The sequence below is a fragment of the Rhineura floridana genome, chromosome 7 (genome assembly GCF_030035675.1).
Source record: "Rhineura floridana isolate rRhiFlo1 chromosome 7, rRhiFlo1.hap2, whole genome shotgun sequence".
Classification (NCBI taxonomy): Eukaryota; Metazoa; Chordata; class Lepidosauria; order Squamata; family Rhineuridae; genus Rhineura; species Rhineura floridana.
Genome location: NC_084486.1, coordinates 21547233 through 21570345, shown reverse-complemented (window position 1 = coordinate 21570345; position 23113 = coordinate 21547233). Strand labels below are relative to the sequence as shown.

At 43.9% G+C, this 23113-nt stretch overlaps 1 protein-coding gene across 1 annotated transcript in view; it reads left to right on the top strand.

The window, feature by feature from the left end:
* The first annotated feature begins 16298 nt into the window (after window positions 1–16298).
* The window catches only part of SNCG (synuclein gamma), a 37909-nt gene continuing 31094 nt past the window's right edge, over window positions 16299–23113 (top strand). The window contains exon 1 of the mRNA XM_061634324.1: window positions 16299–16491. Coding sequence (XP_061490308.1) covers window positions 16371–16491 — 121 coding nt within the window. The 5' untranslated portion in view covers window positions 16299–16370. The remainder of the gene's footprint in view (window positions 16492–23113) is intronic.

Here is a 23113-nt window from a genome sequence, read left to right as displayed (position 1 = left end):
ATAATCTTGTTATTACAAACACACTCTTTTGCCAGAAAAATAAATTTAAAGCATCATGGAATCACCCTCAGTTGAAACACTGGCATCTCCTGGATTACGTAATTGTCCATGCCAGAGATCGTCGTGATGTACTCCTCACCAGGGCCATGACGAGTGCCAATGACTGCTGGACAAATAACCAATTAATTCAATCCACTATGGCCATTCATACTGTTCCTCAATGTAGGCTCCAAGGAAGAAAAACAAGGCGTAAAATTAGCATCCACGCACTTCAAGATCCTATTAAGCGAGCCTGCTTTCAAACAACTCTCAAGAAACATCTACCTATGGGACTCCCTGAAAATGTTGAGGAACACTGGATTAAACTGAAGACTTCCATTATTGCAGTATGTGAACAAACTATTGGATACCAAACTAAGAAACATCAGGACTGGTTTGATGAAAATGATAGTGAGATTGAACATATCATCGACAAGAAAAGGAAAGCCTTCCAGATATGGCAGAAAGACATTAACTGTGCTGCTAAGAAAAAAATCTATGCCAGTGCAAAGGCTGAGGTCCAAAGAAGAACTAGAGGACAAGAATGCCTGGTGGATAAAGAAAGCTCAAGAAATCCAGCATTTTCCAGATGCTCATGATGCACAGGGCTTTTTTAATGCCGCAAAGGCCATCTATGGACCAACAAATTACAATACAAATCCCTTACGTTCAATGGATGGTACCAAACTTCTTAAGGATAAAGAGTCTATTGCACTGCTTTGGAAAGAGCATTACCATGACCTCCTTAATTGTAACTCTATTGTGGCTGGTGACGTCTTCTTGCAAATTCCACAATAACAAACTAGAGACAAGCTTGCAGTATTCCCTAATTTGGATGAAGTCAGTAAAGCCATTAATCAAATGAAGAATAACAAAGCTAGTGGACCTGATGGGATTCCTGCTGATGTCTTTAAAGAAGGTGGGCCTGAACTTACACAACAACTTCATAACCTCATCGAAAAAATCTGGATGAGGGAGGAGATCCTGGAAGACTTTAGGTATGCCATAATCAGGACAGGTTCTAAAGGGTGGCCAGGTGGGGCACTGGCCCAAGGCCCCCTGGGGCTACAGGGGCCCCTGAGGGGTACCTCCGCTCCCCTTCCGCAATCCGCGGCAGCAATCTTGCTCTATATCTGTTTTAACCCCATGCAACATTAACCACGAAGTTTGAGTTGCATTCCACACTTCCAACAGTTTGTTTACAGGATTTCTTATCTACCCTTTAACATAAGGTCGCAGGGTGGGTTCCAACAATGCAAAAATACCATTTAAAAAATGTTCAATGGTCTTAGGCAAGTCTCTCTCTCAGCCTCAGTCTACCCTGGACTGCAATGTGTGTATGTGTGAATAATACTTATTTACCTTGCAGGGTTGTTGTAAGGATTATAACAAGATAATTTCCGGCGCCAGGTAAAGACCTTCTTATGCTCCCAGGCATTTTAATCATTTTAATCTTTTTATCTTTTTAATCTTGTAATACTAATCCTTTTATCATCTTATATTTTGTTTAATTGTATTTTGCTTTCATTGTGTCTTATATGTTTTGTGATTTTATTATTATGATGTATGTATTTTATCCTATTCTGTTTCCCGCCCTGAGAGCTACTTGCTATGGGCGGTATATAAATGCAACAAAATAAAAATAAATAAATAAAATAGATAATGCATGTGAAGCGCTTTGTATACAAATGTTAAACAGTATTACTGCTGTTGATAATCAGGTCAGAGAGGAAAAAATTAAAAAAAACCCAGCCAGAATCATTTTAGTAAATGTTTTTATGGCAATTGCCTCAGGATCACAAGTTCTCTGCACATAGCTTGAATAATTTAAAGAGATTTTATCCTCACAGAACCGGACTAATGATTCTTCTATTCTCAGGGAATAAATATGAATCTAGTACGGATTTCTCACCTACCCATCCCCACTTAGAAAGCGCTGACTCATTCTGCGCTCTCTCTCTCTCTCTCTCTCTCTCTCTCTCTCTCTCTCACACACACACACACACACACACACACACCATTTTGCACTCTTGGTGAAATCATGGCTCCTGGTAATCGCCACACTACTTGTTCCTTGCAGGAGGACAAGGAAAGCAAATACTGAGGCTGGGCTGTATATCTATGTGCAAAGCTTTGCTAGACAAGAAATCGGGATAACCAGGAAAGATGCTAATACAGTTTCAGTGGTAGAGCAGATCCTTCACATCCAAAAGATGTGTCAAGTTCTATCCTGGGCTTTTCCAACCAAAAGAATCTCAGGTCGCAAGGCTGGGAAAGACGGCTGGCTGAGACCTTGTCCAACAGCACAGCACTTACCAAGCGTAGTGATTTAATGTCCCCAGGTCCAAATCTCACTTCTGGCATGAAGTTTCTGGATGGCTCTAGGCAGCATATTCTCTCTCTCAGCTTTAGCCCTGCATCTGTTATATGGGAATGATTATACTGTTTACAGAATTATTGTAAAGATAATTCAGGTAGTATATGTGATGATCCCTGAGCATTTAAGCAAACTGCTATATAAATAATAGATATTACTATTATAATTTTCCGAGAACCAGCCCCAGGTCAATCTCTGGAGCACCCAGCCTAGATCCAGTCCCAAATGAGCTTGAAGGTTAGGGCTAATGTTTAATTAGGCTTTTTTTAAATAAAAAAAACAACTAACACCACTAATTATACAGTCAGGATTGAGGTGAGGGAAGGAGACGTTGCATCTTCTGTGCCCTTCCCTGATCATGAAAGGGGAAGGGGGGGTGTTCAATTCTGCGGGATGTTCCTTTGCAAGCAGGCTCCCTGTGGGAAAGGCACCCTGCAGGATCAAATCCTGGGTACAATAGCTGTCGAGTGGAGCTATTGATCCTGTGGGGTGCTGAACAAGCACCCTGCAGGATTGAATCCTTCGCTCAACAACTGTTGAGCAGAGGCATCAATCCTGCAGGGTGCTGCTTCACGGGGTGAGGCATTGGGCAGGAAGGAGAGTCAGGAGGCATTGTGGGGGAAAGGAGACACCTGGTGGGAAAGTTGTACCCACACTCTGCATCCACCACCCTAACCTTCTCCTGGGAAGACACAGTCAGTTTGGTAGGCCCCTCCTGATCTCCTAGACCTTTCCTTTCACTGCTTCTCCTGCTTCCTGCCTGATCTTTCTTGTTTCCCATCCAATGCCTGCTTCTCTTTCCTGCCTGCCATCCTGATGCTTGACAGCCCCAGTGTGCTCTAGGCAGCCCAAACTGACCCATGACAATCTGGAGCTGTCTCCACCCAACTCAGGTGAAGCTCAGATCCCCTGAATGTGCCCAGTTCAAGCTTTGGCTGAATCTGGTATACAGCCCTACTGTAAAGTACATTCTGGGCCCTTTAGAAAGGGATCCATCAAAGTAAGGGATGGATGATTTGCGAATCATAGTAGAGTGCCACACATAGCAGGGTATAATATTTGGTTCAGAATTCAGCTTCCTGAGAATCCGAGCTTCCATTGAATAATAATTTGTTTTTAAAAGTTCTAGTCCTTTTGATGTGGAGATGTGCTTGAAAGAGTGTTGAGAAATCTCAAAAGCCGGAGGAATATAACATTTCTAGTAGCTAAGAGGCCCTAAAACCAGAAGATGTACCAAATCTGCATTATGCAGAATTGCTCAATATCCATTATTGTATGCTGTTCACAGAATTCAGCTTTTCTTGATGCAGAATTTGGATTGACTAAGTGCAGAATTTTAATATTTTTAGAGCAGGGCATGTTTGTTTCCTCTCCTTAACGAGCATGATTTCATTTCCTGAGTGTTTATTTAAGTAGCCAAGCAGTGTCTATAACTTCAGTTCAATAACTGAGCCACTGTATTAAGTGCACAAGGTAAGTTCTCTTTAAAAGCTCTTGCTGTTTTACGTACCAATCAAATGACAGAAAAATACAAGCATAAAGAACTGCAATTAGGTTTTATAGCACATCCAATGTAAGTTGCATTAGCAAGAATACCCCTACACTCGTCTTAAAAAATCAATCATGCATACACAGGAGCATCCAAGGGTTGAGCCCTAGTAGTAGCCATCAGCACATGAATAAAAGTTGTCTGCAAAGTTTCTAGGAAAGTAAGCAAAGGAAGAAGTAATGCCTGTGAGGATGTCATTATTTTGTTGCCTGAAGATCTGGATCCATTTCAGACCCAAAATGGTTTAGGGCAGTGGTGGGGAACCTGCAGCCCTCAAAAAGTTGTTGGACTCCAACTTCCATCAGCCCCAGCTAGCGTAGCCAATGATCAGGAATGATGGGAGTTATAGTCCAACAACATCTGGAGGGCTACAGTTTCACCACCATTGGTCTAGACCAGCCTTTCCCAACCAGTGTGCCTCCAGATGTTGTTGGACCACAACTCCCATCAGCCTCCCATTTGCAATGCTGGCTGAGGCTGATGGGAGTTGTGGTCCAACAACATCTGGAGGCACACTGGTTGGGAAAGGCTGGTCTAGGGTATAATCTGGAGTAGATACGTAGCTCAGTGACAGAACACATCCTTTGCATGCAGATTATCTCAGGTTCAATCCACATAAGTTAGAATCTGAAGTTCAAGATCAACCGTAACAGATGCAACTGTGTCTTACAGAAAGTTAGGGTATGTGGTCATTACAATTCCAATTTATGCAAGACAATTTTAAAAAAAAAAATTAAAAAAAAGTTTTTTAATACATACAATAACAAACACAACATTCGTACAAATAATTTTTTTAACAGACAGGAAGAGTATCTCCTGAATCAAAAGTGCCTAAGTCTTAAGTCCATACTCATAAATGAATACATACATTGCTGCTATAGTGCTTATTATATAGACTGCTGGTACTCTTGCTTGTAGGCTTTAAATCTGTATCACAATGGAGCAACATGCATATATTATGGCCAGACGCGTTTCGACTTGTGTGTCTTTTTCAATGGCCATAAAATATGTAGGGAAGACATAGAACAAAATGCCATTTCCCCCCTGCAGACCACTCTACACCTCAGGATTCTTCTACCACCAACAAGAGTAGACAATACTGAGCTAGAGGAATCAGTGATCTGACTCAGTATAAGGCAGCATCATATGGGAATTGTTTTGAATGCTAGGCTTGGAGGAATCCCAAGGTTTGCAGAAAAACAATGAATTTTTATTGGGGGAGAAAACCGGGCGGAGGGGATGTAATCAAAAACAGGCCAGTAACTGAGCATGCTCAGTGGACATGGAATGCAGCCTACAGTGCAAACCCAACATGGCAGCAGAAGCGATTCCTATGAAGTCACCTGTGAGTCTCTCCTTTGGGCATAACATTGACAGTGAGAATTCAAGGACGGCTTTCAGGAGTGATTTCTGAAATCCTCACTTTGCTTGTACACTCAAACTGGGTTCTCAAATAGCTCCTGAGAAAACTGTGCACTATGCTGGAAGACCCAAATGACTTTTCTGAGATTCCAGCAAAGGTCAGCTGGAGAAGAGAATGTAAGGAAAGGAAAACCCTTTTACACTAATTGAGTCAATAGCAATGCATCGATTACTGGATTGCAGCTCTAATCTCACCATGGATCAATATTTTATTTATTCATCTCCGTGCTTATCACAGAGGACTCCTTGCTCTACGTCCAGAATATACTGTTCAGTACATTTCCGCCTTAATGAGCAGGGATTTTCAAATGCATAAATGCATACTGTATATTCAAGTCCAAAATTATATTTTTAAGGTGAAAACCACAGAATGTGACCTATTTGGAATAATTTGTCCATACATTTGAAAATGGCAATGAGTTAGAGCCAGACAAAGTCACTTCAGCATATGTTCCATTGAGGACAAAGGGACAAGTTTGTCATGTTTTACATTAGATCCTGTTGCCTTCAAAATGGGAACTATGGCTGCAATCCTAATCTCACTTATTGAGCCTTACTGAACTCAATAGGACTTCATGTCTGATATATATCGTTAGGATTGTACTGTAAGTTCACCTAATTTAACTTGGATCCAAGCCAATGATAATACCCCGTTATAGCATTCCCACTGCTTTGCATGACCTTGCATTACAGATAATAACCTACTTACAGTGGAGAGTGGTGGCTCCAGTATCAGTGGGGCAGGAAATCTACTCCTGGTTTTAGTCTAAACTTTCAAGGACCTGTCTAAGGTGCTGGACTTATTTGGGGCATAGATTTCAGCACCTTGGACAGCTACTTGAAAGTTCAGACTAAAATTCTGAGCAATCAGTCACTGCCATCGGAGCCACCAGTCTTCACTGCCTACTTAGAGCCAAAAGAGGCCTTCAATGCAAAGTCTGAGTTGCTAGATCCGAGTCTCTCCACTGAACATTTGCAAGGCAAGTGTGACCAGTCATGACTGGGAGGGGAGAAATGGTGGAGGGAGAATGGAGGTACTTAACTTTTCTCTACTCCTCAGTTATATTTTAATTCCTCCTCCAGCTGTTTTCATCCTGTTAGGGATTCCCAAATGTGTGTTTGGTGATTTCATCCTTTGTGGAAACTGGCTTTCTGTTCCAGCCTGTTTTCAGTTTCTTTCTTCAAATATTTGTCCATGTTCATTGCAATGCTGAATCATGGAGACCTTTGCTGAACTCAAGTGACATAACTGCAAATTCATGTCATGAAATGCTAGTCTCGGCATCTTACTGAGTGCCTTTATTTAGTGGCACTCAGTTGTAAAGCTGTAGAGCAGGGGTTCCCAAACATGGGCTTCATTCACATGGTCCACAGTGTAACCACAGTAAACATCCATATGGATTTTTAATTGCATTTTTATTGCTTCTCTTATTTCCTATATTGTATTTTAATGTATTACAATTTAAATTCCATGGAATGAAAATTGTAATGCAATAAAATAAAACATAAGAAATAAATGAAGCAATAAAAATACAATTAAAAATCATACAGCATCTAGCACAGTGCATTACAATTGCTGCAACAGGCAGAAAAAATGTTAAGTGGTCCGCCAAGACCATCAGCAGTTTTCAAGTGGTCCATGGGGGGAAAAGTGTGGGAACCACTGCTGTAGAGAAAAGAACACGCTCCACCAAGTGATGGAAACAAAAACTGCAGGAAGAAACTTAGCATCCAAACTCAGCATGCCCACACTCATTTGCAAATTGGATAGAGTTGCACTTTATGTTTTACTGTAACTGTTGAACAAGTTAACAGACAGAAAGGTGCCTAGGTCACTTGTGCCTTCTTGCCAGCTAGCGACCCTCCAGTAATGGTGCTGCTGGATGCTGGTTCTCCCTGAACAGAAGTGACCTCTGGAAATGCAGGGGTCACAAATCTGGGGAGAAAGAGGGGAAACTATTTTATGTTTGTAAAGAGGGATGAAGAGCTGAATTGGGGAATTATTAAACTTCACTGGCTGAATTACTACTTGCTGAAATGATATCTAGGAGGGGAAGGAAGTTTAGAGCTACCCTAGGACCTGGTTTAGCAATTCCGATTGGTTTAGAGTTATAGGGCCACAGAAACATCTCTGTTGCTACCTGCTGGAGTTTGTGATTACAGTGTACCCCAGTTCCTACTGCAACCTCTGGGCTGCCATCTGCTAGAGTTCTTTACTGCAATGCACTCCAGTTGCTGCTGAAACATCTCTGCTGCCATCTGCTGGAACAATATATTACAATACTCTCAATGCCTGCATCTAAAACTCCATTCATTGGCTGCCTCCCTGAACTGACTGTGAGTAAGGCCTAAGGGCATAGGCTTCATATGGCATAGCTGGACCTCTGGAGAAGGTGGGAAATGTTGGATGAAAAAATATTTTTGTACCATTCCTTATATTTTTAGTCTTTTCTTGATTCACTGTTGTTTGTTAGCCAGTGGTGTAGTCATGCCAGGATGCGCCAGGATAAAGTCCCATTACCTTTTTGGCCGCTGGAGCCCAATATCTCCTATGAACCAATCAGCATGAAAGGGGAACATATTAGCCAAGAGCCACTGAGAACAGTCTTCTCGCTTGGCTCCTTGTCCTTTCATGCTTACTGGAGCCAATCAAAGAGGAAGAGGGTGAGGCAGCCACTAAGAAGACTGCACACCTTCCCTTTTTTGCTGATTGGCTCCTGTTGTGAGAGAAGGTGGGAGAGATGAGAGAGCAGGAAGATGAGGGAAAGTGGAAAAGGAGGCAGGTAGGACTAAGCTGCGTAACAGCATTTTTCTCCTCTGGTATCCAAAGTAAATGTGTCTTGGATTGCAGCCTTACAGCCCATTCTTGTGCATGCTTACTCAGAAGCAAGTCCCACTGAGTTCAACAAGTACTTACACCTAAGCAAATGTGCCTTGAATTGTAGCCTTGCAGCCCATTCCTATGCATGCTTATTACGAAATAAGTCCCACTGTGTTATAAACAAAACGCCCTAGCCCCTTTTCGGGGTCCTAGTAGCTGGGGTCCGCTCCCAGATACTCAGCCAATAGAGCTCAAGAACGAACGAAACAAGATGGAGGATGGAGTATATTTATTGCTAACACGTGCACATGGAGAAGCAGCAAGCTAGTTCTGCCAGTCTGGATGCAGCCAGCATTTTTATTAGCTCTAATATGTTAATTACACAAGCATCATCAAGCATCATTCTAATACATGCCCCTTCCCTGAAATCACGTGATTTACAAGAAATAGCCTACGTGTGGTTTCGTTTTTCCCTCATGGAAGACCCTTATCTACATTCCATTTGCCTCATATGATGTTGTTTTTCTTCTTCAAGTTAAGGCATTGGTGGTGGTGGGGGGGTATAAGCGCCATTGTTCTAACATAGGAATGCAGTGAAGTTAAGCGACCTTGACACACATCTTCCCTGATGCTACAGGCTTTTCTACAAGAGCTACTTCAAGGAATTTCTCTCAAAATGATGTGGGCATCTGTTTCTTTTAACATCCTAACAAACTACTTATAACAAAATTAAAATCATTTTCCACAACTGGGTTCAATGGTGCTTACTCCTAAGAAAATGTGCCTTGGGTTTCAGCCTTACAGTGCATACTATGCATCCTGATGTGAAAATAGGGAAGGAATAGGGAAGGAGAGTTTCAGTTCTCTCCGTTCCAATCTTAAATTCACACTTCTGAAACAATTTGCAATTTTTTTAAAAAAAAAATCCTCATGAAAATTCTCCAGCATTTTAGTGCAAATTTCTCCTAATGAACACATTTTTGTAGGCAGTTTTGACTAATGTACACATTTTTGCAAGCCATTTCTCATCATGTAATGCATTTTTGCATGTGATTTTCACTCATGTTTATTTTTATGCACACTTTCCCCTAACATATGAATTTTTGTAAACAATGTTTGGTTGGTAAACTGCAGCACAAAATTGGAGTAAGTGTGAATTTTGAAGGATGGCTCTGTTACATTTCTCATATCGTTTCAGAAAGTGTGAATTCAATATATTTGGCTTGAAATGTGAACTGAACTGAAATCCTCCCCCATCCCTGCTTGGAAGTAAGTCCCACTGCGTCCAGTGGGGCTTACTACTAGGTAAGTGTATATCTCAATAACAATCAGAAGAAAATTAGAAAGCTCTGAGCATGCAAGCAAAGTCACATACAACTGTTCTTTTTTTTGGAGGGGGGGCAATAACCAGAGACCTTAGATTGGTACCTTACTCTCTTGGAGCAATCATTCCTATAATGGTGGGGTACAACATTCACTCATCAGTTCACAGCTCTTGATTTTCAATAGCATTCTTTTAAAAATGAATTAATATCTTCCCAGCCTTTAAAACATTCTTACAATCACTGGCAGCACAATCTTTTACATGTCTACTCAGTAATAAGTCCCACTGAGTTCAAAGGAACTCACTCCCAGCAGGACTTGGTGCAGCAGACCAATGGGATCTGCCCTGCAAGGACAACCTTGCAAAGGATGTGTGTGTGAGAGTGAGCAAATAAGAGAGCACACTCTTTCTCTTTGTTAACAGGATCCCAACCCAGCAGAAAAAAAAGGGGGGGAGAGATGTGGTGTCTTGTCTAGCTCAAAGCCAGGATTTAGGGAGGGAATGATAGAGAAAATATGTTGGGGGGAAGGAAGGATGTGTGTGTGGATGTGTAGTTCAATGTAGCTGGATGTTTCTGTGGGGCTGTTGGAGTTATGTTATTGTAGGTCTTTCACCTGCTGGTCTTAGGCTGAAAATGCTACATTCAGTGCAAGACCAGGCATTGTACTTCGGATGGAGAGGGTCAAAAGTGATTTAAGATTTACAGCAGTTCTGGCCAGTTGTTCATGCTGGGATAAATTCAAGATTTAAATAGTTTAAAATCAAGTAATGTATTCATGTGTTGTGGCTACTTAGTCATAATTCCAGTATTTTGTTCTTGTTCTTTTTCATTTTGAGCAAAAAGGATTTGAAATCCCCACTCAGCCATGAAGCTCACTTGGTGCCCTTGGGCCAGTCGCTATCTCTTAATCTAACCTACCTCACAGGTGTGTTGTGAAGATATAGCAATGCAAAATGGAAGGGGGATTTAGCAAAGGGGGAATTGGGCATAAAATTTTGCCTATTTTTTCATCAAAGTGATGCATCTTTCTAAAGGAAGGGACATGCTTTTTTCTCCATCCTCCCCTTAGCCATACCTCCAGGCTTTAACCAATCTGGAATGATTACTGTGTGTTTCCATGCATAAGTCCCAATTGTATTCAAGTGTGCTTACTCCTGTGTTGATGTGCACAAGGAACCCTCTCACCATGAACCCTTCTCTGCCTTTCCCTCACAATAAAGCCTTGGCTATAATCCTTATCCACTTACCTGGAAGTAAGCCCCATTAAATACAAAGAGACTTACTTCTGAGTAGACATGTATACCATGGGATGTTTTAATAACCACCCATACTTATCATACAGTAGAATCTACAGAAAATGAATTACAAGGAGTACCTGATCTCAAATGGAGATTACAAGGAGACAGAAGCCACTAGCCAAGTGCAGGGGAGGGGGAAACAGCAGCTCTATAGGACCCCAGGGATTACTGGTGTCCAAACAACTCACTTATCAATCACAGAGACTGAAAGTTTATTTTTATTGTATAATCTTAGAAGGGGACGTGGTGTGATCTCTGCTCGATCATCCTAGAGTGCAGGACATGGAATAATGGGCTCAAGTTGCAGGAAGCCAGATTTCGACTGAACAAAACTTCCTAATTGTTAGAGCTGTACGACAATGGAACCAATTACCTAGGGTGGTGGTGAGCTCTCCAACACTGGAGGCATTCGAGAGGCAGCTGGGCAGTCACCTGTCGGGTATGCTTTAATTTGGATTCCTGCATTGAGCACGGAGTTGGACTTAATGGCCTTATAGGCCCCTTCCAACTCTACTATTCTATGACTATCATGAAGGGACCCTGCACTTCTAAATTTGCCACTACACTACTGTTGTTAGATGAATAAACATATTTGCTTGCACATATCTTGGGAATGCTTGTGTTAAGGGAAGACTACTACTCAGACATTCACATTGGAGTCCCACGTTTCCTGGGTCAGGGCTTGAGCCGGCACTTAATAATAGTAAGAATATCCCCTGGAAACTGAGCCTGGCCCTGGGTGCTGACCCAGGGGTCACTCTTTATGTAAGCTCCTCATTCATTCTCATGCAACAACTTTCCAATTCTTATGCACAGTCCTATCAGCTATGTTGAACTACATCATTATCATCTTGTGAAAGAAGACGGTACCTAGAATGGAGCCAGAAGCAACCAACTTTGAAAAGAACCAAAGGAAAGTATCTGAACACACTCTTTTAAATAGCACGTGCTCTCAGACATCATCACATTATTAGTCTGGATCTACCTGCATGACTTGCAGTGTTGCAAGTGTTGCAAGAATGCATGCCATGTGTTTTTTTTAAAAAAATCTCTATTATTTTGGCAAAAAGAAAAGAAAGAGATCCATCTCCTTCAAAAGGCCAATTTTCAGTATAAAAATTGAGCACTGTAAAAATTCAGTGCACCACACCCAACTTGCACTGTCCCATTAGTCTGTGGCCTGGTTCATATACTTATTAGGCCAGTGATCCTCTTTGCAGTGGAGAAATGGCGCACTCCACCTCCCTCCACAGTTAACAAAACGTTATTGTGAACACACACTTCTGTGGGGGGGGGAGAGGCCCAATGCGGGTGATTTCTCACATTATTTCTGAGGAGAAAACCCCCACACCAGTCAGGCCTCTACATGGAGAGCCTGCCCTGTACTTTATATTATCTACATGGGAGAGGGCCTACTCAGTCTACCAAGCAAAAATCATTGCTGGCCATGATGAACCAGCCTAAGTTATGCAAAAAGTTTCCTTTAGGAACAGAAGAAGCTGCCTTATACCAAGTCAGTAATGGGTGGTGGGGCGGCACGGATAGGACTCCCTCACCCTCCTGGCTTCCCGACAGAGGGGAGGCAGGTGTGGGGAGCAGGAGCACTGGAGTGGCTCTGTTGCTGTGCGCTGCACCATGCAGAGCTCCTCACAGCTTGCCCCTCCCCCTTCAGTCTAGGGCAGTGACCCACGGTGTTGGGAAGGCAGGAGAGCAACAAAGCCCCACCCATCAGCCACTCCTGCAGACCACTGGTCCATCTAGCTCAGATCGACTACACTGGCTAGTCACAGCTTTCCAGGGTTTCAGGTAGAGGACATTCTCAGTCCTACCTGCAGATGCTGGGACTAAACCTGGAACCTTCTGCATGCAAAGCAGTTGCTCTATCACTGAGCTACGGCCCTTTCAAGAGCAATTTAGAAGTGAGCCTCTTCCCACAATTCCCCTTCCGTGACTTTTGCTTTCACATTCTTTCAGGTCACAAGAGAAGGAGAGAGCTGTGAGCCATCCATCACTATAACACACCATTGTCCATTAATACGTTACCCTCCTCAACCTCTTCATATGAGGGAGGGGAATATCCTTAATGCATTGTAGGCATAGTGAGAATCATCTCTCTATACATGTCATTTGTCATTTAGACTCCTGTCAAGATGCAGTGAAAGACTGAATTCACAACTATCCAGTAAGTTAAACTCGTATTGTGTGTTTATTGCGCAAGTGATTTATGGGCCATTATTCTTCATGATACTGCTGCATATTTCCTTTTCCTTAACAGGTCTCTCTGTTAACACTTCCAATTTGTCCATGTCTGAAAAGATGCCAGCCGGAAACCACATTTTCAAGGACCCAATTATTTAGTTTGCTGCTAAGGAAGTATAATTTTTAAAAAGAGAGTAATTACTTCTCATTGCCTCCCATTGCCTCGTGCTTTTTCTTGGTCTGGGACCCAGCAAACAGGCTGCTCTTTGGCAGGTTCAGTTTTTTTCATACAGCAAGGCACTTGAGAGGTGGGCCCTGGCCAAAGTGCTCTCTGGTGGACCACCTCCAAAAACAAGAACAGGCTGGGCTTCCTCTAGCTTACTTTGTGGCACCAAACAACCGGGCCCGGAAGCCACCATTCTAATTTCCCACAATGACTGCCATGTAACTTCACCCTAGGGCATTGTAGGAAATGGCAGCTCCTGCAACCAGACACTTTTTGAAAAAATGGAGGTACAGCAGGGATGGGGGAGAAATTCAATTCAGTCAGCATTTAATGGCAAACTTACCTAATTCACATTTTCCAAAACAATGCATGAACTGAAGCACAGCCATCCTTCAAAATTCGCAATGCAGTTCTCCAGCCAAGTACTGTGTACAAAAATGCATATACTTCGATAAAATGTGCCTGGAAATGCATATGTTAGTGAAAATAACATATAAAAATACATTCAGTTAGGGGAAATTGCTTTGCAAACATGTGAATATTAGGCAAAACTGCATACAAAAATGTGTATATTCAGAGCAAATTGCACTAAAATTCTGATGAATTTCATGAGAACTTTAAAACAGATCACAAACTGATGAGGAAATATGTCAATTGAACTTAATTGAAACAATGAAAAACTGAGAAACCTAAATTGTGGGATTCACCCTCCCTAGGTACAGGGCAGGCATCAGCAGTCTGCCCCACTGGGGCCTGGCAGTTGCCTAAGGAAGGGTGTTCCTCTTCAAGTATAACATCTGAAGAATTTCAAGGACCATCCTCCAGAGAGAGGACAAGATATGCATAGGTTTCCGCTCCTCCTTGCTCCTCTCATTCCTTGCTCAGACAGGGTACGTAAAGAGGCATCAACGGCAGGAGAAGGAGCAAGATATTGGCAGGTGGACCCCTTTTGGAGAGTGGGCATTGGCAAGTGCCCAATGATGCCAACCTCTGACAGCAGTCCTGATTTGGAGATGATTGCTCTGGCAAACATCTGAGCTCTACAAATGACCAGATAGCCAATAAATGGGTTGCCTCAGTTTGCAGTTGTAACTCAGCCCTCTTTTCAGTACGCATGGGAGGAAAGCCAGAGTCCGGCTTGTTGTGACGTGTGAACCTAGGTTCGTGGTTTGTTTCTTTCCAAACAAACCACAAGTGGAAGCCAAGGTTTCTTCTTGGCTTGCCAAGGAGTTGTTTGAAAGAAAAATGAAACCCTGGTTAACACATCCCGAGAAGGCAGACTCTGGCTTGTTTCCTCCCCCCACCCCAAAGCGCAGAAGCAGGGGAAGAGCAAAGCACTAGTGTGTGTTAAACCATAGTTTATTGTAAACTGTGGTTTAACATTCTGTGCAAACCAGGCTTGTGTCTCTCAGTCTGACTCAAACTGTCTATTTTCCACACACAAACACTTTGTCCCCTTCCCCTGGCTAAAACGGAGATCCAGATGAGTTATCTTCACCACCATCACCCAGCCTTCTTGGATGATCTTCGGTCCCATGGAGACACATCAGTGGAACATCAGAGCAGCTATCCACAGTCTTTTTGTGAAGTCTAAGAGGCTGGCCAGGGTAAGTATTGCCCTCAGGGCAAGCCACACTTTCGGAAATAGTTCTGAAAGATTTCCCAACTTTCTGAAATCTGAAAAGAAACCCATAGCATTACATGGTCCTCCAGGTAGTTCTGTGGGCCACAATATGTTTATGCTATCTCTTTTGGTGCTTAGCAAAACTGGCCTCACTGAAGTCAGAATCTTCATCAAGAGCCAGAAGTCCTGAGGCCCATTAAGTTGGCATTTACCTCTGAATGTGTACAGCTTGCCGTTCCCTTACATCTAGGATCAACAGGAGCTCCAAATAAGACGAAGTCTTCCAGATTATGTGGCTTCAATTGTTTCTTGTTTTATATATTAAGCAGCTTAAAATACACTTGAATATTACATTTCATCTCATGTTTTAGATGGTGTCAGAAACCCTATTCAGATAGATGTTCACCTGGTAGCCCTGCCCCTGATGTTCCACTCTGTAACCTCAGACCTTCACACATTGGGCAGAAGATCCAAAGGGAAGTGCTTTGCATGTTCAACTGAAAGCATTTCGAATCCTCCGTGCAATTGGGAACCCTGATCACAACGCATTCTTGACTGCAGGGAAGATTCTAAGTGCATTCGGCCAAATGCATGAAGAGCTCCCCTTCTGACCTATCTGTTCAATATGCAAAGGTTGTGGATGAGCTGGGGATGTTGGGCATGGGGCCAGGATGGGGGAATGACACCTGAAGAGGCTTGAGAGGCAAAGGGACCCAATAAGTGTTAACAGCAACATTCAGTTTCTAAAATGAGAAAGGGGTCAGGCCTGCCTGGAAGTCTTGCTCTGTGCTTGGGAAATCCTCACCCCTAATCCCAGCTGGGGGATGGCATACTATGGGGCTTTTTATAGTAGTGATGCAAAGGCTCTCCGCACATGTGGTACTATATTACTTTACAAGCCTCAGGAATTATGATAGATTCTGCCGCTGAAAGTCCTGCCCTGTCCTGGCCCAAATAAAACCCTGACTAAAAGAGGAGATTACTTGCTACAATTCCAGGCACTCACTTCATCTCCTGTTTGCTACTCACGCTATGGCCCCCGAGATCTTTGCTTTTAAAATGCCCAGTTCCCTGGACCAGGGCTGCAAAGGAAATCTCCCTCTCTAGCTGAAAGTATCCACCAAGCGTCCTTGAGTGAGCATTGCAGCAGATCTTTTCCAGAAAGTCTCTCCCTTACCTTGGCATCCTTTCTCACCCCTCCTGTTTTCTCTAAAACCTTGCCAGGCAAATCCATATCATGAATATTTCAGCATCAGCCACTCACAGGCATTGGCTGCACTGCAACATATCTCATCAATAAGAGCTGGCAAGGACGGTACAGTCCACCAGACACTGCTTTCATCTAGCAGAGGAATAAGAGCAAGAGATTTGGGGAAGAGAAAGAGAGCAGAAGGGTGGGACTAAAGAGAAGAAGCACCATCTCTTTCTCTCTCAAGGAGCTTTCTACAGAGAACCTCTAGGCAGGTACCACACGAGAGCTACCCAACAGCATGGATGTCTTTAAGAAAGGGTTTTCCATTGCAAAAGAGGGTGTAGTGGCAGCAGCCGAAAAGACCAAGCAGGGAGTGACTGAAGCTGCAGAGAAGACCAAAGAAGGGGTGATGTATGTAGGTAAGAGATCTCTTCCTTTAATGAGCAATTGCTCCTGCTATACAAGGGGGGGGGACCCACATTTGCTGAGTGACCTTGGGGAATGATGCTGCCTTTCCCTACTCTAGAGGCAGAAATGACAATTTGCAAGGAGGACAAAGTAGAGAGAGGGTCTCCCCTATAGAACCTGTGATGAACTGTTTTTGGAAATAGGAACTATTTGGCATGATGAGGGTGGGGTAAACTCCACCCCACCCACCCCCTCCGGCCCTGCCTTTTTAGTAACAGCCTTGAAATCCACGGAAATGAAGGCTGCAGTTCTGCGTGCATTTCCTTAGCAGTGCATCTTGTTGAACTAAACAGGACCTGTTTCTGGATAACTCTGCAGAGGATTGAGGGGTATGCATGCAAAGCTCCATGCCAGGAAAAGCTTCGCCTGCTACGTTTTGTCTTTAGGAACAGTGGTAGAAAACAGGGGGCAAACCTGAGTTTGATCAGCATTGAGCATTTAAATCACTGTAAGTCATCTTTTTCCAGTCACATTAACCTTCCCAAAGAGTTTTAGAAAGGACCAATCAGGGAACAGGGGAACAAGTAGTTCACAAGGTTTGGTGTTTTTTTTTTTTTTTTAAAGTGCTTTTTAGTCTTACGTTTTGCAAAAATGTTACTCTAACACATGTAATTGGCCAACAACCAAGTATTAGCTTGTATTATCAATCAAGAGATACTAAAGGAGGTTCAATTTTTGCTGTTTCTAGAAACACAGTGGAGTTGCGTTCTATCTGCCCTGCTGGGGAAATGGCCAAATTGTCCTTGAAGCCAAGCATGGGTGGAGAAGCATTTATTAACATTGCTACAGCAGAGACTTCTTTGTTTGTAACTGCTTAAGGCTACGGTCCTGTTGACCTGTGGGAGGAAGCCATATTGACCTCAATGGAACTTCCTTCTGAGTAGACTAGATGGTACTTCCGTGTCCTTTATTATTTCCCATTCTGCAGGGGGATTGTTGCTATAATTCTGCTGTCTGTCAGGGTGCGAGCTGCACTTCTTTTTTATAGAAGCGTTCACCCTCTTCCTTGTCATTAGGACTGCATCATCCACTGAGATGAACCAGCATTTTGAAACTCAGCTGCTGGAGCCACTAGCAATCCTGCTTGCAGCAGATTTACCAGGATAAAGTGCCAAAACTGGGGGGGAAATGTACTGCCTTCAAGTCGATTCCGACTTATGGCGACCCTATGAATAGGGTTTTCATGAGGCTGAGAGGCAGTGACTGGCCCAAGGTCACCCAGTGAGCTTCATGGCTATGTGGGGATTCGAACCCTGGTCTCCCGGGTCGTAGTCAATAAGAGAGTGGAGCTAGCTCCTTCGTGCCAAAGCAGAATAGAAAACAAGCTCATTTGGCTCAAAAGTACAGAAGTTAAGACAGCAATATCCTCCTTGAAGACTTCACAATCCTGCTCTCAAATTTTGGGGTTACCCTTTTACTGCTACTGTAGTCTTCAATCACTTCATATGCAGGCCTACCTTTCACCCCAGGCTGCAATAGGATCCTTTTTTTTATTTTTGAGATATTAGTCCATGGGTGCCCTCAGGAGTTTTTCTGGGGTGGGCAAAGTAAAACACTAAGGGTTGTATTCGCCTAACATTGGCTCAGAGAAGACCCATTGAAGTTAATGGACTTAACGGCATTGATTTCAATGGGTCTACTGTGGATAAACATCAGTTGACTTCAACCCAATAAGGGGGAGAGCAGGCTAGTTTCTCACACACACAAAATGAGAAGAAAGGTGCTTGTACATTTTGCTTCATGTCTCAGCTTCTACAAATGCTATACTTTTTCTTTTTAAAAAAAAACAAAAGCAGGGGTTCTGGATATTATGGCTCTCCCCCTGTGGACACCCATGCATCCTTCTCTCTCTGTTCTTCTCCCCCTCTCTCCCCTCCCCCACCTTTATCCTCTTAGAGCAGCCTTTTCCAACCGGTGTGCCTCCAGATGTTGTTGGACCACAACTCCCATCTTTCCTGACCATTGGCAATGCTGGCTGAGGCTGATGGGAGTTGTGGTCCAACAACATCTGGAGGCACACTGGTTGGGAAAGGTTGTCTTAGAGTACAAGTACACATTACCTTGGCAAACACTTTTACTGGTTACAGTCACATAGAACAGGAGGTGGTAGTCATGATTGTGGTGTAGGCCGAGAAGCACCAGCTGCAAACCAACGCCCAAGCGCACCTTCCCTATTGAGCTGTGCAGTCTCAGGCTCAAGAATTCATGATGAGTGATTGGAAATGCTTTCTTTGCCTCTGAAGTTTGGCATCCCTGCCTCTCTGATCTGTAATGGCCTTTAGAGAGGGAGCTCTACAGCAAATTCTAAAAGCTGTTTTAGAGTAATGCATTGTCGAGAAAACATGGCCCATTCTTCATACAAGCAGCAACAATACATAACTGAAAATTTTCAGAATCAAAAAGTACCAGAACAGGGCTACTGGACAAGAAGGTTTGAAGGGCTGTGAGAGATGTTGAAACTACATCAGGAAGCTTAAAACAAGATCAGCAGTGCTGGTATCATATGGCAGATTATCAAGCATTTCCTACCCCCCCCTCGAACAGCAGGCTGCTTTTTCTGATTACAGGCAGTCTGGATTCTCCTTGCTCAGCCAGGATAATTGCATCCCTCTGAAGGAAGGTATAGCACTTGATCAGCAGTGAGTCCTTCCCATGATTGGCTAAAATCAGGACCAGCCCAAGACATTTTGTGGCCTGAGGTGGAGCAGCAAATCCCCCCCCCCCAAGCATGCAATGCCAACCAAGCTATTTTGGCACCTGAGGCAGAAACTCCCACAAGCACCTCCTCCAGGGAGTAAAAATACAATAAAAATCAGTGAAATAACTGAACAATTTGTTGCCCTTGCATGACCCCCATAATCGCCTCTCTCTACCTAATGGTAAGGAGGCCCAGACACAAGCACTAAGATTCAGTTCCTGGGATAGCTCCTACCTTCTTAGAACTGCAGTGGTCACCAGACTGTGGTCTGTATTGCCTTTCTCCTTAACTGTGTGCCTGGGAAGGTTAACCCAGATGCATGACCCTTTCTCACACCTATGTTGACAAAAGGGCTTCTGTATCATTCATAACTGTGTGAAAGCTCTCCTTAGCCCTGAATGACCTACCCAAATCCCCCCTCTACACAGCTCTGAAAGGCACAGGAAGAACCTTGACTGCTTCTGGACCTTACCGAGGTGACAAAGACTCGCCTCCCTATCCCTGTCCTAGTATCTCTTAACAACCACAACAAAAACCATACATCTGCACCTGGGGCATCTTTTAAGGAAGGCAGGGCAGCCTCCTGCTGAGTGTCAGACCACAAGCACATATATCACTGGCCAGTAGAGTTAAGAACACAAGAAGAGCCCTGTTGGATCAGGCCAATGGCCCGTCTAGACTAGCATCCTGTTCTCACAGTGGCCAACCAGATGCCCCTATGGGAAGCCCACAAGCAGGACCTGAGAACAACAGCACTCTCTCCACTTGTGATTCCCAGCAATTGGTATTCAGAGACCTGCCTCTGACAGTGGAGGTAGATAGTTCATGTTTTCTGGCCATAGCCCTTTAGATCTCCCACTAAAGGAGGAGACAAGACAGCCAGGCCTGGTCCATCTCTGGTCTTGCTTTCTGACCTAATGAATCTCTTTGATCCAGTCAGCTGGAAGGGTTCTTCCTTGCCTTGGGATGTTAGCAAACTAGTCCCTTGTCTGGAGATATTTTCAGACTTGGCATTGAATCATGCAGTTTATTAGCAGCCAACTTTTCACTGTATTTGTGAGGATTTCTTGAATATCCCTCAGGATTCCTATTGACTATGCACAATAAGCAATACTGATGAGTCACTGCAGAGAGATAGAGAGCAGCGGCTAGTCTTGCAAAGGCTGCTGCAGGGACACAGCCGCTCTCTTTCTAATTTACGTACTCTGCCACTAGGGCACGCACTAAGCTGGACTGTTTTTGCTTCACTTGGTTAATGCAAATTTGACTGCACTGCAGCTTGGGTTTGGTGTCTGGTGCTGTTTAGGAGGCCTTGTCCCCTTTGCTGAGTCATTCAAGTGGGCCTTTCCACCAATGAGAAGCAGATAACCAGATAGAAAGGAGGGGAACAGCTCACTGCAATTTGCAGTAGGAAGCTTTCAGAAAAAGCAGCCAATAAATATCTCCACTCAGGACTTGTCGTCGTTCCTTAACCATCAGTGACAAATGAGCCAAACGGTATTCCTAGCTAGTGAGTGGAAAACAGAGTACAAAGAACAAAATAAGAGATGCTCCTTCTAGGGGTCACTAAGGTTCAAGAAGCAGAGAATGAAACAGCAGAACTGGGAACACCATCATATGTGTTGGTGCGTAGTGATGAAGAGGCATGCCCCTGGTTCAAATCATGCCTCACCCATGCACTCACTAGGCAAGCTCTTCCCCCTTCCCCCAGCCTCAACATAAGAACATATGAAGAGCCCTGCTGGATCAGGCCAATGGCCCATCTATCTAACCTGCAGTTCTCACAGTGGCCAATCAGATGCCCCTGGGAAGCCCACAAGCTGGACCTTCATCTGCAGTAACAGAATAATACTAACCAGCCTTAGTAATGGGTTAGTGAGATAATGAACACGCCAAAGCACTGTATGAATGCTACCTGTTGTTATATGCAATTTCAAGAGAGCAAGGGAGACCCGGAGGCTGAAGGTGGCCCTCCAGGCCTCACTATCTGGCCCCCAGGACTCTCCCTAGCCCCTCCCCTCTTCGCAGCCCACATCCCTCGCCAGCCCTCCTTTGCAGCTGCCTCGGGCTCTTTTGCCTGGCTGCTCATGCTTCTTGCTTTCCTGGGTGGAAGATAGAGTGGGGTGCGTGAGTATGTACAGAAACTAGCCTATAGTGATATAAAATTCGCATTTGTTACTCTGCCCACTTTTGACTCTGGCCCCGCCCACTACTGTCATGTGACTCCCAGAAGATTGCCCAGAAGGGAACGTGGCCCTCTGCCTGAAAAAGGTTTCCCACCCTTGCAACAGAGCAAAAGCATAAAGTTAAAAACAACCTTAGGAAAGCAGGTTGTTTAGAATACCAAAATATTTTTATCAGCGGGTTCCCACTTACATTCTTTAACTTTTCTTGGTCCGTTTTCACTTATATTATTCTATTTATTTGCTTTATAACCAACAAACGCTATCTGGGCAGCTTCCATGCGACAAGAGAGGGACAAAATTGCATTGGGTCATTCAGGTTAACATTTTGATTTGATTTTTATGCTGCTTTTATGGATTCACTGGCTGACATTCAGCACTAGTCGTACTTGGAGCAGGCCCACTGAGGATCATAATGCTCTGAGGATGACCAGCATTGGCTATCACTTACTGTTTTTAGCTTTAATGTTATTCATTGTTAGATAGTGTTTTTAATATTTTATTGTAAGCCATTTTAATAATGTATTTGGAGAGTGGGATAGAACTCTACATAATAAACAAGCAAGCAAGGAGACAAATAAATAGTAGCGCTCAATTCCCATCCAAACTCCCTCCTCCTTGTAATCTCCAGTCCCTTCTCATCCATAGTGGCTGGAACTCCTGACCTTTTAAGAAGGGAGAGAAGCCTGAGCTGAACCTAAGGGGAAAGCTTTGTTCCCCTGCATAGATCTTTCATAGCAATTCAGGCAAACGGTGAATGAATGTGAAGCAATTACTACAAGTAGCAGATTTCAAATAGTGGAATCGTCCCTTAAGGAAATTCACAGGTTCAACCCCAGAATCTCCCCAGTTTTAGCCAAATTATGCCTCTCATCACCTTTGAAAAACAATAGCTAAGGGAGATATCACAATCGGAAAGGGAGATGGAGTTATTCTGGCCCCCAGGGCTGGCTCCAAAGGGTGGCCAGGTGGGGCCCTGGCTGAAGGCCCCTGGGGCTACAGGGGCTCCTGAGGGGCCCCTCTGCTCCCCTTCCATGATTCGTGGCAAGATCGGTGCCACAGATCGTACGCCAAGAGCTCCAGAGGCCCCCTCCATTCCTTTGCTTCAGCCTACCTTTCTTGGCTGTTGTGCGGTTGCATACGGAGCACTGCCCTCAACCAAGATGGCAGCCAAGGTTTCCCTAAGGGGCTGAAGTCTCTGCTGCCATCTTGGCTCATGGCAGGTATGCGCGTGCATAGCACACATATATGGACAGATTGCTCAGTGGACAGAGTTAGGTGCTGAATTTCTGGCCACAGGGCACATACGCAGAGAAGGTAAGATGCACAGAACAGATCTCTGACAGAGAGGGGCTGGCAGGGAATTGGAAATCCCTGATCAAGAAATAACACAGTTGAAGAAGACAACTGAAATTACACCTCAAAACAAACACAACCTCCTTTCTCCATCAGTTATCGCTTTTGGGTTTGAGGGAGACATCTGCAAAGTCCATCTGATGGAGGCCCTCCTACATCAGTGAGGCCCTGCTGTGAGCTTACCTACTGGCGGTAGCTTCAAGCTGCCATATAAATTTCCCAAATGCTCCAGAGTGGTGCTACACTGGGGCACTGTGAGAAATTTAAATGGCAGGCAGCTCCTAGATCCAGCTACCTAATGCAGGTATCAGCATAGTGGTGGGTCCTACTAGGGCC